The 15,849-nt window shown below is 36.3% G+C and overlaps 1 protein-coding gene and 1 long non-coding RNA gene across 2 annotated transcripts in view; both read right to left on the reverse strand.

The window, feature by feature from the left end:
• Positions 1-15,849, reverse strand: part of LOC115346601 — a 43,059-nt gene that overhangs the window by 12,010 nt on the left and 15,200 nt on the right. The window lies entirely within an intron of this gene.
• LOC115346600 (leukotriene B4 receptor 1-like) lies at positions 12,325-15,103 on the reverse strand. Its single transcript, XM_030026758.2, has one exon. It carries the CDS (start codon positions 14,626-14,628, stop codon positions 13,618-13,620), a length of 1,011 nt encoding a protein of 336 aa, XP_029882618.1. The 5' UTR covers positions 14,629-15,103; the 3' UTR covers positions 12,325-13,617.

The following is a 15,849-nucleotide window of genomic DNA, read 5'->3' on the forward strand; positions in this document are numbered from 1 at the left end:
CACTGAAAGAAAACATCAAAGTAAGTATTGAGTGAATGAGTTCAATAAAAAACAAGAAAACCCATCCCACTCCTGGAAATGTAAACAAAAGGAGTACTGAGAGGAGAAAATGTCACCAGAAAGATGAGAGAGATGCCAAATAGAAAAGATTAACAATGGAAAAAAGTCATTGAGGGCTACAGAATATTTTCCAGCTTGCTCTGGAGGTTGGATTTGGAATGAGGAAGATGAAGGTGTGGTATTTATACCACATAAAGTTAAACCTTTAGTTTAAGAAGATAAATTGAGAAGGTAATCTCCTTATTTTTTAATATAGTTGATAGATGAATAAGATCTTCCTCTAAATTCCTTCAGGAGCAACTTCTTTCTACAGGTTAAACAGGGGAGTCCAGAGGGTGACAAGTGGTTGAGCCAAATGAACAGTTCTTGGAGGGAGGGCATTCAGTCCTGTCCCCCCTTTCCAGCTTCTTTTTCTTTTCTCCCACATCTTTCTTGTGTTGCCTTTGGAGTTTATCTGATCTCAAGGTCAGGCAACAAAACTCACTAACCTGGCAAAAATGCACACCTTTGGAAGATAGGCAAGGGTAATTTTTTGCTGTTTTAAAAGGTTGAACAACATGCAGTCAGATGAGTTCCAGAGGTGGCTCAAGGTAAGCAGTGGGATCACGTAGCCAAGAGCAGAGAGGATTACAGGAGAAGGGCTGAGGGAAAAGATAAGTCCTTTTTGGCAGTATCAAGCTCTTAATTTAATTTAAGACATCTCCTGAAGTCATAGGGAGCCAGTTTTGTAACTTAATGACCTTAGTTAAATACTTTTAGATGGAGAGAACTGTGCCACTGCCATCATTTATGTACATAGAGGCGGGGCTATTAGTATTCTTAAACAATTTTCAGACTTATATCTTCAGATTCTCATGTTTTTTCTATTCATGTTAACCAAATCATGCCCCCAAAAGTTTGAGTAAAGTAGAATTAGTAATATCCTCAACTGCCAAACTCTCCTTTCCTATTTTGCTCCATAGCCCCGTTTTTTTATTATACGACTTGAAGTATTATACACTTTCAAGAGGAAGCTAGCATTAGATTTGCACACTTGTGTTTTTTATTGCAAATCTCCTTATGCCTGTTGGGTTTTATTTTTAGCCTCAAAACCTTGTATTATGCAAATAGATCAGAATCTGCATTTTCAAATTTTCATTTCTCAGTGGTGTTCAGTGTTTTCTTGTTTATAGAGACTTTGGTTATATATTAAAAATTTCACTGCTTCTTTGATGTACCTCATATATATACTTTGATATACCTTAGTCAGGAAGGCTTTGTATGGTATTCAGGCTAAATTTAGCCAATTTAATACTAAATTTTTTCTGTTTATACTATCCTGGCTGCTTGCACCTATTAAATGAAGTTTGAACAAAAGGTGAAACAAGGACACTAATGCCTATAGGTACAGATGTACAAACAAGCTACTACAGGGCATGCTAGGGTGTGAACACATTACATGCTCTGCAGAAGCTGTCTGCAACCTCTTCTTTCTCTAGTTTATTATGTGCTATTGCTACACAAAAGAGAACTTTACAATACTTTGTTAGCCAACAGAAACTTGTGTACTATATATACATATTCAGGCTAGGTGACTATGCTGGGCCCTTCTTTCTTAACATACAAATTTTTTTCCTTCTGGGAGTTACAACTTTTAAATATCTTTAGACAGTAGATACATCTCATATTTCAAGCACATATGCACATGGCAATAGACTACACATGTGAAGGAACTGTTGTAGATATCAGAAATATCATCAGGCAGAGTAAAATACATCTTAGGAAATTCTTCCAAAAGAAAAAAATCCTTGGAAGTAGCTTTCTGTTTAGGAAGATTTTTATAATCTGGTTCTTCTGAAAATCTAAACATTCAGCACATACTTAATTTTAAGTTTGGGAGTGGTCATACTAAAGTAAATGAGAGTAAATAATGCACACAAGAGTTACGCAGGAACAAACTCCTTGCACAATTAGGGATTTTCCTTGCTTTTGTAACATATACATTTGATTGGCTTACAACTTTAGTGAAAACTATTTATCCTGTGAAAAAACATGACACACTCTATATATGCAATCTCTCCCTATATACAACAGTGTATATGCATGCATAAAGACATGTGCACACAAACACAAACTGTTACTGTATACCAATTGGTTCCTTGTGTTGATTGAGCAAAAGGTAAAATGACAACTCATTAGCTCATTAAATCTTTTCTAAATAAGTATCATCTTCTCTGTATTCTAGTGAATATGTGAATATTGTAGGTTATAAAAGAAATAAATGCCAGAGGCAATGAGATAGGCGTGTTACATAAAACTGAAAGCTAAGTGAAAAAGCTGTGTGGCATCTGCACCATCCGCCCAGTTCAACATACTGAGCAACAGGGTGAAAAATGGAGAGCTGCAAAGGCATGAATAATAAGTCAGCAAAACTAGCTTCCCATTAGATTGTTTCTTCTAAACACAATGATTCATAATGGTTAGTCCGACCTGGAGACAATGTTTAAACTCCTGAAGAAAGCTGTCCATGATAAATACCTGAAACCAAGGTAATACCTGAGATAAATACATTGTAGACTGAGAAGGAAATCCATTTTAGATGGATGTATGAGAGATGTAGCGTTCATCTTCTTTAGCTTCTCTGAAGTGTAAGTTGCCCCAAATTAAACTCATCTACAAAAAAATCTACATCTAAACGGATAATATACAACCACTTTGAAACATTATTTTAGAGGTCTGATGTTAAAACAACAAATCATGACACAGAATACCAGAAAACATACTTTCAGAAAGTAAAAATTAGGGATGATACAACAGAGGTCTTTAATATATGAATAATTAAAAAAATTAAAGCTTGTATTATCAATGAAAAATGCTAGGTTTCAGAGTGCATTTCTAATTTGTTACAAGTCTGAGTCTACAATGTTTTTTTGGTTCTATTCTGAAACTAGAACAAAAACTACTCCTTTTGTTCTGTGGGCTTCTAAGGCATCTTAACGTAGCCTCTGGGCTCATTTCTAAAAGGAGGGATTATATGTGATGGACATAAACAACTATTTATGCATGACCTTCTCTGTAAATGTAAGAAGTAACAACCTGGGATTCCACTTTGACCTCTGAGACCTGTTGAAATCAAATACCTAAAGAGTAGGTGTTCGCTCTGAAGACCGTTTATTTTTTCATTTCTGCAAAATGATTCTTCCAGATAAAAATTGCTGTTTGAGATTGCTTTGTGACTGACTATATATTCCTTGCTTTTGTTTAAAACTTCTTTAGAGCCTTTTACAATCAAAAGCTAAAACTTCTGCTTTAATTAAGATGTGGGAACCTTTGTCTATAAAGGCAATTATTTATATACTTAATATATACTTCATATGTATAACTCTTTGTTCATTCTAACTATACTCTGAGAAAATGTTTCTTTTTAAATTTTAATGTATTATTTTAATGTAACTTTCTCTCTGTTATTATTTCTCCATTATTCTCAATGCAGGAAGCCACTTGCAAAACCCTACAAAGTTTAGTTTTTTACTAGTTTAAGAATTCTACCTTCATGAAATAGCAATTCTATAAAAAGCCAGCAAAGTCTTTTAATGATAAAATTTTTGAAGTATTTTGCCTACCTGTGCTGTATGTTGACAATTTTGTTAGATCTATACTTAACTATGGTAATATATTATTACACCTTTCTAACTCTAACCCTGACACTTGTTGTGTAGCCTTGGGTACCTCCCTTCACCTTCCATTTTCCTGTCTGTAAACTGGGAGTAATAATAGCACAGACTAGTATCACAAATGGCACAGCCTGTGAGTTCTGCAGAGGGTTTTTTCTTGCATGCAGGTCATCAAGGCAGCATCTGTAATCCATTCTTACCTCTGGCTTGCATTTTGAGGCACGACAGAATTTCTACAGAAATGTTTTATATTAAATACAAAACTGAACTCTTTGTCCAGAATCATCAACCACCTAAAGTTTCTAGGAATGTGAATTCTGCTCAGAAAAAACACAAACAAAAATCTTCTTCTGAGATACATGTAATGTTGGGGCATTAAAAGGAGTGCCCTCCTGACCCCCAGCTTATATCCTGAGGCAGTAGATAGGGTTACTTCATATCATTGCCTTAGCTTGTATAACTGGTCATAAAATTAAAGCGTTTTAAAATTCCTGCAAAACTACTTATTTCTATGAACACCTGCAGCCCTGGTTTCCATAGGCCAGTTATAAACCTAGTAGAGAAATATTTCTTTACTTCCACTGCCTTTCTTACTATGGCATCCCCCTATTTTCTTGTTGATTGAATGGAGTCTCCTCAATTCTGTTAACCACTGCAAAGAGGCAATTTCCCATTTCCTGAGACTCTTTTTATACAGGTTAAAATCTTTCTTCCTTAAAGAAAAAATATTTTTGTGCTGTATTGGTTTATTTGCTATCATGTAAACATCAATTACACATCCAGAGTCAGTGTTTAAAAAACAGATTGCAGAGATAACTAACTGTTCAAAGCAGTTCATGATGTTACAGAAAAAGAGATAAATCCTTAGGTTTTCTTGCCTTTGGATTTTTTAGTAATTACTATTCCTTTACTACAGCTCTTTAAAGAATTGAATAAACTATAACATTAATTAAAATAAGGGAAGGTGCTAGCTTAAGAGGCTAATCTTTATCTTCTGATTCAGACAAATCAAATTGGGTTTCCCTTTTTTTCTGTGGTCCACTTCACACAAAAATACTGATCTGAGGCATGTTTCCACATCACAGTTACAGCCTCTACTGGGGATCAGAGACACCATCGTACTTCTCCTTAAACAGGAATGATGGTGAGCTACTTTGCACGTGGAAAGGGGAAGAAGTAGAAAAAAAAGAAAGTGGTTTTGGCTAAAGCAGCTAAGGTGAAAAGTAAGCTTATGTTTACACTTAGCCTGAAAGTATGAAACTTCACTTCCCAAGCTCATCAATGCCACACTCTGTGCATTTAATTTTGCCCATAAATGCAGAAAACGAGATGGGATTTCCTGGGCATACAAAAAGTAATGGCAAGGTGGGACATTTGGGGGTGTATCTATTTGCCAGTGTCTCACTATGCTACTCTGAAATGCTGAAAAAGAGCTAGAAATGACTACACCTGAAATCAAACTCACCGCTGCAGAGCTGGGAGGTCTGGCACAGGGTAAAGCCACATGGGCAGCTCCCTGGCCTGGGGCAGCAGGGTCCCAGCTCCTTCAGAAATGGTGTTTCCAAGCTGTTTTAAACATTTAGGAACTAAGCAACTATAATAGCAGCTGAAGCACAGAAAGGGGTGTTACCTCCCCTTATGTAAGGACGAATGTGTGTGTGAGGAAAGTGTAAAACAGATCATGCTGTCAGGTCAACTCAGGCTAGAGGCCTGCTCACCTCCTGCAGCTCCCTCACCTATTGGTAAAAAAGGCAGGAAAATGCTCTGTGGGTTCTTAAACAGTTTCATTCCCTTTGATATAGCTTAATACTTGTGGAGAACACCAGTAATTTGAAACATTAAAAGAACATCACTACCTCTCTGTGAAACAATTAGTGTGCCTAAAACTATCTATGCATGTAAAATTATATAGCAGCAAGGAAATGAGTATTTTATAGTTAATGCAATATGAATTTGATGCTTGGGAAATGCATTATTATGTTTTTAAGCACATACCAAGCATTTTTTCTTTTTTGCTATTGTGCTCAGGACACTAAATATTTAACTTTATTCAACAATGGCATTCATCTAAATGAAATGAAAGATCATATCACATGGCCAATCCAACAGTTACATTGGGCTATTTAAGCATCTGGTTAACTCCAGTCAAAGTTCAGTGATCCAAAGCAGGTGAAACTCTCAGTGCAGTTTGTGATAACATCTTTGTGATCAGTGCATGCTTTCCTAGCTCCTTCACTCATAGAATTACCATGTATTTCCAATGGTGAAAACTTAAGACTTAATTTTCTATATTTCAGAGGAAGCTAAATATCTTCCCGTGTTTCAAACACAGAGAAACTGTGATAAGACTTGAAGACTTAAGGAAAGAAAAAGGGTTACATGTAGGAAAAAGACTCTCAAGTTCTTATATTAAAATTCTTCTTCAGATGTAATACTAAATTTACAAGGAAAGTAAATATGAGTGAAAAAGTGGCAACCTTGAAATGTTAAAAAGCAAAAACAACATAATTTTTTCTTTGAGTCTCCCGCCCTTTATACAAAGTTGCCCAATTTAAGCCATGACATAAAATGGCAATTGAAGCTTGTGGGCATTATTCCATGAATAATTTACATTATCCTCTTCTTGTTCTTTGGTGTTTCCATTGCTCCTGAGAATCTATCAGGTCCCTGAGTGCACTAACAACCCCTAATGACCCTGATTAGCTCCACCTCAGGTCTCCACGCCACAGACCCTGCCTATAGGTACTGGAATCCATATAAACTCAGGCCTGGACTTTCAGTCTCTACCTGAGCTACGTTGTTGGAGTGCCTGTTTTGAGTTCTACCACAGCCATGCTTCTGCTTGGCCATGTACCTTGTTGATACAGGCCCTGACCTATGGATTGACTTCCTGGCTTGACCTCAGCCCTGACTAACCACTGCGGTCCTGCTTGGTGATCATTGGGCTGTATCTGATGCTGGTTATTCTCAATGGACCTGATCTTGATTCTGACCCTGACATACAGATTGACTTCCTGGCTTGACCCTTGGACCAGCCTTGTCTGCATAACAACAAACAACAGGAGCCCCGAGTGAACCCACAGAAAAAGAAAATCTTCAATTTTCATGTTACTTTAGTCATCACTGAGCAAAGTAAGGTGTGTAATGTAAAATGGCTGGGTTTTAGTGTACCATACAATGCGAGTCTTGGGGTAGAATGGGTATTTAAGGAAAGACATGCGTAGAACCCTTCAATTCATGAGCTCTTCTTCCCAGAAGTGCTTACAAGAAGTTCTTCAACAAAATCAGTTTCTTCTGATTCTGATCTTTTTAAAAGTAGGATTAATCAATTAGTGTAATGCTATTCAACGTGACAAATGTAAGAGGATTAAGCCAAGCCTTGTTCATGGATAGACTCTAAAAGCACTATGTACAGAAACTAAACATTGCAATAGAGAAAAAGGGAATCTGAAATCGATTCTCTTTGATTCTGTTTTCTGCTTTACTCTTAACACTTCTCCTTTTTTCTAAAAGGCAAAGATTTTGTGATTTTCTTATCATGGACATCTTTAAGACTGCAAAAACTATTCCTAATTTTATCACAATGAAGTCAAGACCTTTTGAAACTTTTTGAGAGCACCTCAAAACTACCAAGAGCCTAGAATCAATACTATCACCTGGGATGAGATGTGAGCTACTCAAGTTCAAGAGTCAGGGTCTAGCTCAGCATGCTTATTGATGGTTTTGTTGGGAAAAAAAAAAAAAGTTGTTTTCAGCATAGGCTGAACCAACTAGATCACTCTGAAATGAATAGGACTTAGATGCTTAATACACCATTGTGGTTTTTTTGTGAACCTTTCTGTCTCAATGAATCTTAGAATACGGTTCACAACTGAAACAATGGACAAAGTACCTCACCAGTTGTTCCAATGACTTTAAGAGTATTATAATTAGGCCTAACTTTTTTAAATGGAAGAGCCACACGGTGGCAGGAGAGAGCAAAGCATGTAAAAAACCTGCTCTGCTAAATGCTTCCTTCGATTTTAACTACATAATGCTCCCTTCTACAGTGCAGCTGAAGGTTCATGGTTGTATTTTTAACTCTAATGGACACAAACATAGTTCATTAGTTACAATGTTTAAAAAAATGTTCATGACTTCTAAGTTTCCGATACTACTCACAGAGTTCAATAGGGATTATACAGTGAATGTTAATATTACAGTAACTGTTGAAGTTATGTAGTATAGTTAAGATATGGAATCTGCAACATGTTTTTAGATTGTCTACATGCCACATATTACCATAGTATGAGGTGTCAATGACTAGAAGTGATCTTCACATAGCTATTTTCACTTTTATGGTGACTCTACCAGGTCAATGACAGGCCATAAATGGTATTTCAAATGCATAATTCTCTGAAAATGAAGTATTTAGATCTTCATTTTTTATGTAATGTGCTACATTATGAACAGGTCTGCTATACAAAAATGAAGAGTCAGATTTTTCACTTTAAAATCTCCTAAAAGCAGTCCAAACTACTAATCCTCTGATTTAAGACCATCAGGGCAAACACTTCACTTTATGGACATTCATAATTACAATACACTAATGTTTCTAGATGTCTCAGTACAGTTAGCACTGTTTTCTAGTTAATAGCCAATAGAAATAGTGATGTACTTAGTTGTACACACTGTTAGTACTTATGCAACTGCAGCCAAAACTGGAGTGTAGACAGTTACCTTTGCAATCAAGATGCAGTTCAGGTAGCTCATTTCTATTAAATTAAGAATAAGTGTATTTTGCAGTTGTAGCAGATGTATAATCTTCCTAACTTAAGACTTGTGACTGTTTAACCTGTACTGGAAGACTTTATAGTATCCTTTCCATTAATTCCATCGCTTAAATCACTGACTTCACACATTCCATAAAAACAATTTTCTTCTAATCTAAAACCTTTTTTCAACTCAAATGAATCTAGTTTAAAATGTTGAATCTTTACTAAGAACCACCAGCATGACTTAAAATTACTGATTTAAGGGGGAAAAAGGACATGAAGGAATCAAATAGCATATGATTCTATTATCTCCATACCTATCAGTGCAAGAATTTTCTCAGTACTCTAAACAATATTGTAAAGTTTCTGAAATCCTAGTGGCCATCATCATAGCCCTGGTCATGCCCAACTCTTAATGCTAACAGGAGCTGCATAAGCTACTCACCCTCTCAGAGGACAGGGCTATGTCTTTAAATTGTGTTTTATTGGATTTTTTTTTCTTTAACCTACTAACAACCAGTGGAGATCTAGCTGAGGAGTTTTCTAATAAAGAACTGTTTTAGTGATTAACTGATCTGACAAGAAAGCATTTACAAAAACCTGAAACTGCCTTGCAACAGAATAGTTCTCACTTCTCTCTCTGTTGTCTTTGCATAGTCAGCTTTCATAGCTGAACTTCTCAGTTTCATTCTAAGGCCATATTCTTCTTGATAATCTTAACTGAATTATTTCTCACTTGCTTTTCCACCCCAATCAAATATAAATTTTTCCTTACTCTTCCCTTTTCCCTCTACATGCAGAAAAGGGAGTAATACAAGAGTTATAGGATATAAAACCAGAGAAAAATTTCCCCATTGTTAATATTCGCTAATTCTGCATCCTCTAAAATATTTATTATGGATCAGACTCTTGCTTGAATGTGAAAGAATTTGCATGCCTATGTACCCTCCATGCCATCTTCTGTGTTAGCTTTCAGGTTCTTTTACTCCTTTCACCCAAGTCCTGCATGCAAACCTTTCTTTTAGTCCTGTTAATAGTAATCCTATGAGTTCTGTAACTGTAGTCTTAACTGTATTTAAAATGTCTCTTAACTTTTGCTCTACTTCTTCCTAGACAATGTTCTGCTGGTTTTGTTAAAGAAAAAAAAATTTCTTTAGCATAATGCAGTTGCTCCGTTTCTGCCTGCAAATAAGGATCTCTGTGATTTCCCTTGTGTTACCTCTTAAATTGCAAGTTGCCTCTAAATACCCACAAAGCTCCACTGTTTTAATGCCTCTGTAATAACTATTTTACCATGATGCTTACAGAACACTTTTGATGTCAGCAGGCAACAAAAGGTGTAAGATTGATATGTTTTCTTTGTGTTCTTCTTTATCCTTCTTGTATACTGGCTATGTATTAACTAAAAATACTTCAGGCTCTCCTTCAATCCTGTTAATACAGCATGAATTCATTTTATCCAGCATGATCCTACTACAGTAAATGTGATAAATTCCTGATGTATACCCATGGATGTTCACAGCAAGTTTCAGGCTGGGTAAGACTTTAATGTTAGAAGATTATTAATTTTTGCAAACATGAGAAATTCAAACCACCTGGTCACCTCCTAGTACTCAGTGTTCTAAGCAGTGTTGCATTGATTCCACATAATGTTCCCTGTACTTCAGTGTAATCTGAGGTGATTTGACTCAGGTGACTAAAGTGTCCCTCTCTTAGCTCAGCCTTCTTGCTTGCTGTGTCATGAGAAATAGCTGGACACTGAAACCACAGAGACAGACTTCATAAACAAGGATGAAAGAGTTAGGAAGTAAGAAAAATAAGAGGAACTCAGATGAGATGAAACATTAGTTTTCTGAGAAGGGTCCGAGTGTCTCAAGAGTTACCAGTAAGACTGCTCCCACCTCCAAGTCACTGCTCTGAACTAGCTTGACCAATCAAGGGAAGGCTTTGCTTTCTATCAATCTTCCAATATAATCTATAAGATGTATATGTAATGTAGTCAACAAGAAGCATGAAGTATCACTGTCATAAGATGTAGCATTTTGGACCAAATCTACATTAGGTCTTAGGTTTGGCTGGGATTCCATACTTCAGGAGAGGAGAATATCCACTGTTCATTGCCTGAATGGGCCTATTGGAATCCCTGTAGTTTTGTGATAGAGCACATTAGCATAGGTGAAGTGTTCAATCTCGCTACATTGATAGGCCTGATGTATACCTGTTCAAGGAAGAAGCAGTCAACCATGTCATCAGCTTATACTTCTACATTGACTCTTATGGACCCAGTTACATCATGGCTGTGTTGCCAAAAATATTAAACCCATGGGATTTTATCTGTGCATACCAATGTTTGCAAGAATTAACTCTACTTGCTCTGTAGAAAAGTGAAATTAGTTAAGGTTGCTGTTTTAGCATCTTCTACCACTCCTCAAACAGCCTTCAAAAGAAACATAGTTCTTAAAGATGACTGACTACTGGAGGCAGCTGTCCAAGGCCATTAATATGAACATAAGAGGACGGTTCTAGCTCCTTGATGGACTGCATGTTTTACAAGTACTTCAGTACTGCAGTTGAGTAAAAAGCAGTGGAGAAAATGTGAGAACTGAATATTGAGGCAGAAAATTCATGCTATCTACTGTCAAAGCACACAAGTAGAATATAACTTATGTGCTGCTTTTCGATCTGTTGACCATAAGAAACATTCTCATTGTTTAGTTAACTTAGTTTAGGTCTCTATACTAAGACTGTAATTTCAGTGGAAAAGCAGCAGCTGGTAGTAAATGATTCTGAATCCTCAGAGTAACAGCTTTCAATTCAAAACTGCCTTAATGAATAATTCCATTCTTCTCTAGAATGCATTTACTGATCTGTGAATCTTACTAGTTCCCTTTTTAAGACTCCTGGATGCTGGGCAGAATGCAGCCTGAGCAGCAAAGTTCACTTGTCTGTGAGTGACAGGATAAAAAGAAAAGAAAAAAGGTCTGACTCACTATTCCTTACCCATTGATTTAAAAAAACAACCAAACAAAACCCAAACACCACTGCAGTAGGCAGTATTGCACAGACTATATATCTGGCCACTGATTGCTTTATAGTCTGTCCTGGGTTAGGCATAGCTGAGCATAAGGCACTTAACAAGCAGTCAGTGCTCCCATAAGGCTTGTTGAACAGCAAATGGAACAAAAAAAGACTGCCTCATTCATGAGATAGACAATACACACACAGAGATGGTTAGGGGTTTAACCCAATTCCTAATAAGAAGATTGATTATAGCTAGGTATAGGGCACAGACTGATAGAAAGGATAATTCCGGTTGTGTAGCTTGTACTAAAGTTTGTCTGGGTCTTTTCCCAACCTGTAAATTGTGAAATGCTTGGCTCCTTGTGGCCTAGAACTCTAGTTCAGTTGCAGTACTCGTGCTTACTATCTCCTCATCTGTTCTGTGGTGGTGTTGAATAGTGAGTGACTCCTTGCTCAAGAACATATTGGGCAATACAGCTTCACTTTTTTATGCAGTATATAACTAAAGTTGCTGCTTTTATTGTGAGATAATGCCACATTGCTATATTGACTATACTAATAGCAATTAAAGAGCCATTAGTGAGGTAAAAAAAGAGTGGTAGGTGGATGGGGTAAAGTCTAAGTGATTTCATCTGCTGCTTACTCTTTGCTGCAAACAAGGTCTTGCTAAAAATTTATTTACTTTAATTTTGGTGAAGGAGTCCTATTGATGGAAAGTCCTCTGTGGTGTGGACTTTTCTCCTATTGAGAAGTAAAAATGACTTTTTCATAACAAGCAGGAATAACAAGCACATATGCAAAGTTTAGAGAAATATTCTTCCATTAACACATAAGGATTTTACTTCCCCATGTTTATTTCCGTTTACAAGCTAAATTAATACAACTCAAATATCCTTGGTTGTTACATAATCAGATTTTGAAAATTAAGTTCTAGTTAGTATTTGTAATTTCTTGGTAAAGATGAGTGACATAGCTATTTAGCAGCTGTTCAGAACAATGTACAGGAAATTACAATATGTTTCTTAGTAATCAGTAGTTATCTTGGTCTTACTACAAATTATTGACTTTACAATAAGGAAGAGTAAGCATAAAAAAATTTTAGGCACAATTGAAACAAAAAAAACTTCAAAAGCAAACACTTCATGCCATGCAGTTTTTCCACAGTCAGTTTGCACACATTCACAAAACTACAATAAGGTCCTTGCAAACACTAAATTTATTGGTTTCTTATGGCAAAGTCCACTTTATTCTACAAGACAAGAAAAAATAATGCTTTTATTCAATTCCTCCATAATTTAATAGACATCTTGGAAGCTTAACTGGATCAAACTTTTTGAGGATACTCATAGTATGTATATTTAATATATCAATAGTTTAATTGCCACTGAAGTATACGATGTATTTGACATCAAATATAGCATGAAGTCTATAACTATGTTTGCCATACAACACAGAATTCTCATACCTCCTGGTTTTTTCTAAAGAGGCATGTAACACTCCACATTTTATTTGTTAAAACCTATTAACACAAGATAATTCAGTAAATGAGCTTGACTGTGTAAACAACCCTTATCACTTGCAAACCTAAATAAAGCAATGAATAAAAACAGCTTTATATTTTCCATCTACCCAAACAAGTTTTGTGTGTTGTTAATATACTTCAAAACCATTCTTACCCATATCAAGTATGCTCTCTTAAAATTTTAGATTATATAAGGCTTTTTGAGCATCTAACAATTGTTTCTGAGGGAAAACTTAGTTTTAAACTTTCAAGGCTTCTGTTTTCCACATACAGTCTTCTGTTTTCTGCACACAGACTTTCTAGAAATCATAAATAATTTCAATGGAAAGTAAAAAGCGTACTCCTTACACTTTGAGCTTCTAGCCACCTTGCTGAGGTTCTCAGCACCAGTGAAATAGTGCTAATTTCATGATGTGGATACTAACTTAGGAACTGAACTAAGTTGTCAATGCCAATTCTTTTATAACACACAAAACAAACCCTAGTAAATTTTACCTGTCTCTAGCTTTACCTGGACTGCTTAGCAAACAAAACTGAGAGTATGAGGAGAAAGGACTACTGAAGGAATGACACAGAATCACATTATTCACTAATTCTATATTCCCTGTTAGAGATTTTCTGTGCTTACTAAAGTATCTTCTTGTTTGGTTACAACCAAACTTTTCTTCTTGTCTTCCTCTGTTACAGTCTGACTCATCTGTTCAAACAGCTTTGATATCTTGGCAAATCTCAGGTGATTCCGAAATCTTCGTGCAGCAAAAGCGTAAAGTAGAGGATTAATGCAGCTACTGATGAATACAAGTGCTCCAGAGACGTATACTCCTTTGCCTACAATTTCATCCAGTGCCAAAGACAACTCCTCGTTAGAGAGTTCTATCTGAATTGAAATAATATCTAGGATGTTAAAGAGATGATGAGGGAACCAGCATAAAATGAATACCACCACAATGCTGGCAATGAGCCGTTCTGATCGCCGCTTAGATTGGTAAGTCATTCTGCTTATTCTTCTTGCAACACACATGTAACAAGTGCAAATAATTAAAAAAGGGATTACAAAACCTGCAAGAGTCTCCAGCAGAAGATATGACACTTTCTGTCTATTAGAAGAGTAGCTGCGACATGTGCATAGTAGTCTACCATTCATTTCTTCTGTCTCTTGAAATGGAATGACAGAAATGCCGAAAGTAATAGACAGGAACCAAATGAGGAACACAATTAAAGAAATCTTTTCTTTCGTTTTGTATCTTTGAATTGTGAAAGGGTAAAACACAGCCATTAACCGCTCCAAGCTCAGTGCTGTAATTAGAAATATACTAGCATACATGCTGCAGTAAATAACGAAAACCAGTATTTTGCAGAAGATGACTCCAAAAACCCATGAGTCAGCAAAGGAATAAATCCAGATTGGTAAAGTAATCAGTACAAGGACATCTGCAATGGCCAGGTTCAAGATCAGCAGGACTGAAGGAGATACTTGCTTCGTTTTTGTACAAACAGTCCAGATGACGATGCAATTTCCAGGGGTCCCAATAATAAATGACAAGCTCAGTATTATGCAGACTACTGACCTCACAATATTCCATGTTGAGTGGATACTGCTTTCCTCAGCTTGACTCATTCTGGAAATTCTTCAGTTCTTCTTGGTTGCCAATATCCTCAGTGCTTTGCGCTCTGCTTTTATTCTGAAGGTGTTAGTGAACTACTCAAGAGAAAGTTCTCCAACTGACACTCTGTAGACTAATGTGGCTTATGAGCTCACATCCTAATGCTCACTCTTACAAACGTCTGACCACATATAACAGCTCCTGTTGTTTAGGAAGACAGTGTGCATTTTCGCATACAAAGCAAAAAAAAAAAACCCCAAAAGCCCCAGTGCAACACCTGATTTTGCTTTTAGTTATACACCCACCATACTTCAGCAGATTTTAAAGCATGTCGGTGGTCTTTCAAAAGTGTCCCTATTTAAAGAAGCTTGCTACTTTCTTAGAGTTACTGATCTAATCAACAGCTATGAGGAGAAAGAAACCCTCTTTATGCTATTCTACTCTTGTTTGTATGAATAACTCAACATTTCATTTTATAAAAGCCAAAAAAAGAGGGGTAGCAGATAAACCACAAATGTGCACTATATGTTTGACATGAAATTCCATTCCAAAGCATAAAAAATTGTGCTTACTGCCTTAATGTCATCTTTTTTAATTCAGCAGAAGACAGTTGATCATGCTTTAGAAATATGCTGGCATAAAGGAAATCAACATTTGTCCTACACTGAGACTGTACTGGTACAGTGGGTGGGAGTTGTATTTCTAATGCTTTGGGAAATTTCAGTCCTTTAGCCAAACACTAACCATGTGAATAGTCTGGATATAGGGTTATAGGAGGAAATGCTCCACGTCAGAAAGAAAATACATTATTATGTTGTCTTCCTGCTGTGCCAACAATGGGCTATGACTTTATCTCCTAGGAAACTTGGTAGTCAGTGCAGTATTCCAATCCTGTGTGAATCCTAAGTTCTTCAGTGTCTGGCCAAAGAATATGAAAATATTTTGCGACCCTGATGTCAAAACATCTTCTTTTGAAGTTCATTTCTAAAAAGTTAAAGGAGGAACTAAAACAGCAGCACCAACAGAAATGTTCAAGAGTCACAGAAGTGAAACTGGAAGGGTATTTTCCATAAAAAAGATGCACAGAAAAATGGAGTTAGGCATAGCGCTCTCTCTTAAATTTAAGACTGTGATACAGATTATTTCCCTAAGTGTTGAGGTAGAATTTTACAAACCTGGCAAACGTAGTGCATAATATTAAGTTGAAAAGTATCTCTGACCATCGAAAAAGGATT

This window comes from Aquila chrysaetos, chromosome 9 (genome assembly GCF_900496995.4).
Source record: "Aquila chrysaetos chrysaetos chromosome 9, bAquChr1.4, whole genome shotgun sequence".
Lineage (NCBI taxonomy): Eukaryota > Metazoa > Chordata > Aves > Accipitriformes > Accipitridae > Aquila > Aquila chrysaetos.

Bases quoted from the DNA above. Each gene is read 5' to 3' on its own strand.
- LOC115346600 (XM_030026758.2), bottom strand. From the start codon at position 14,628: ATGAGTCAAGCTGAGGAAAGCAGTATCCACTCAACATGGAATATTGTG.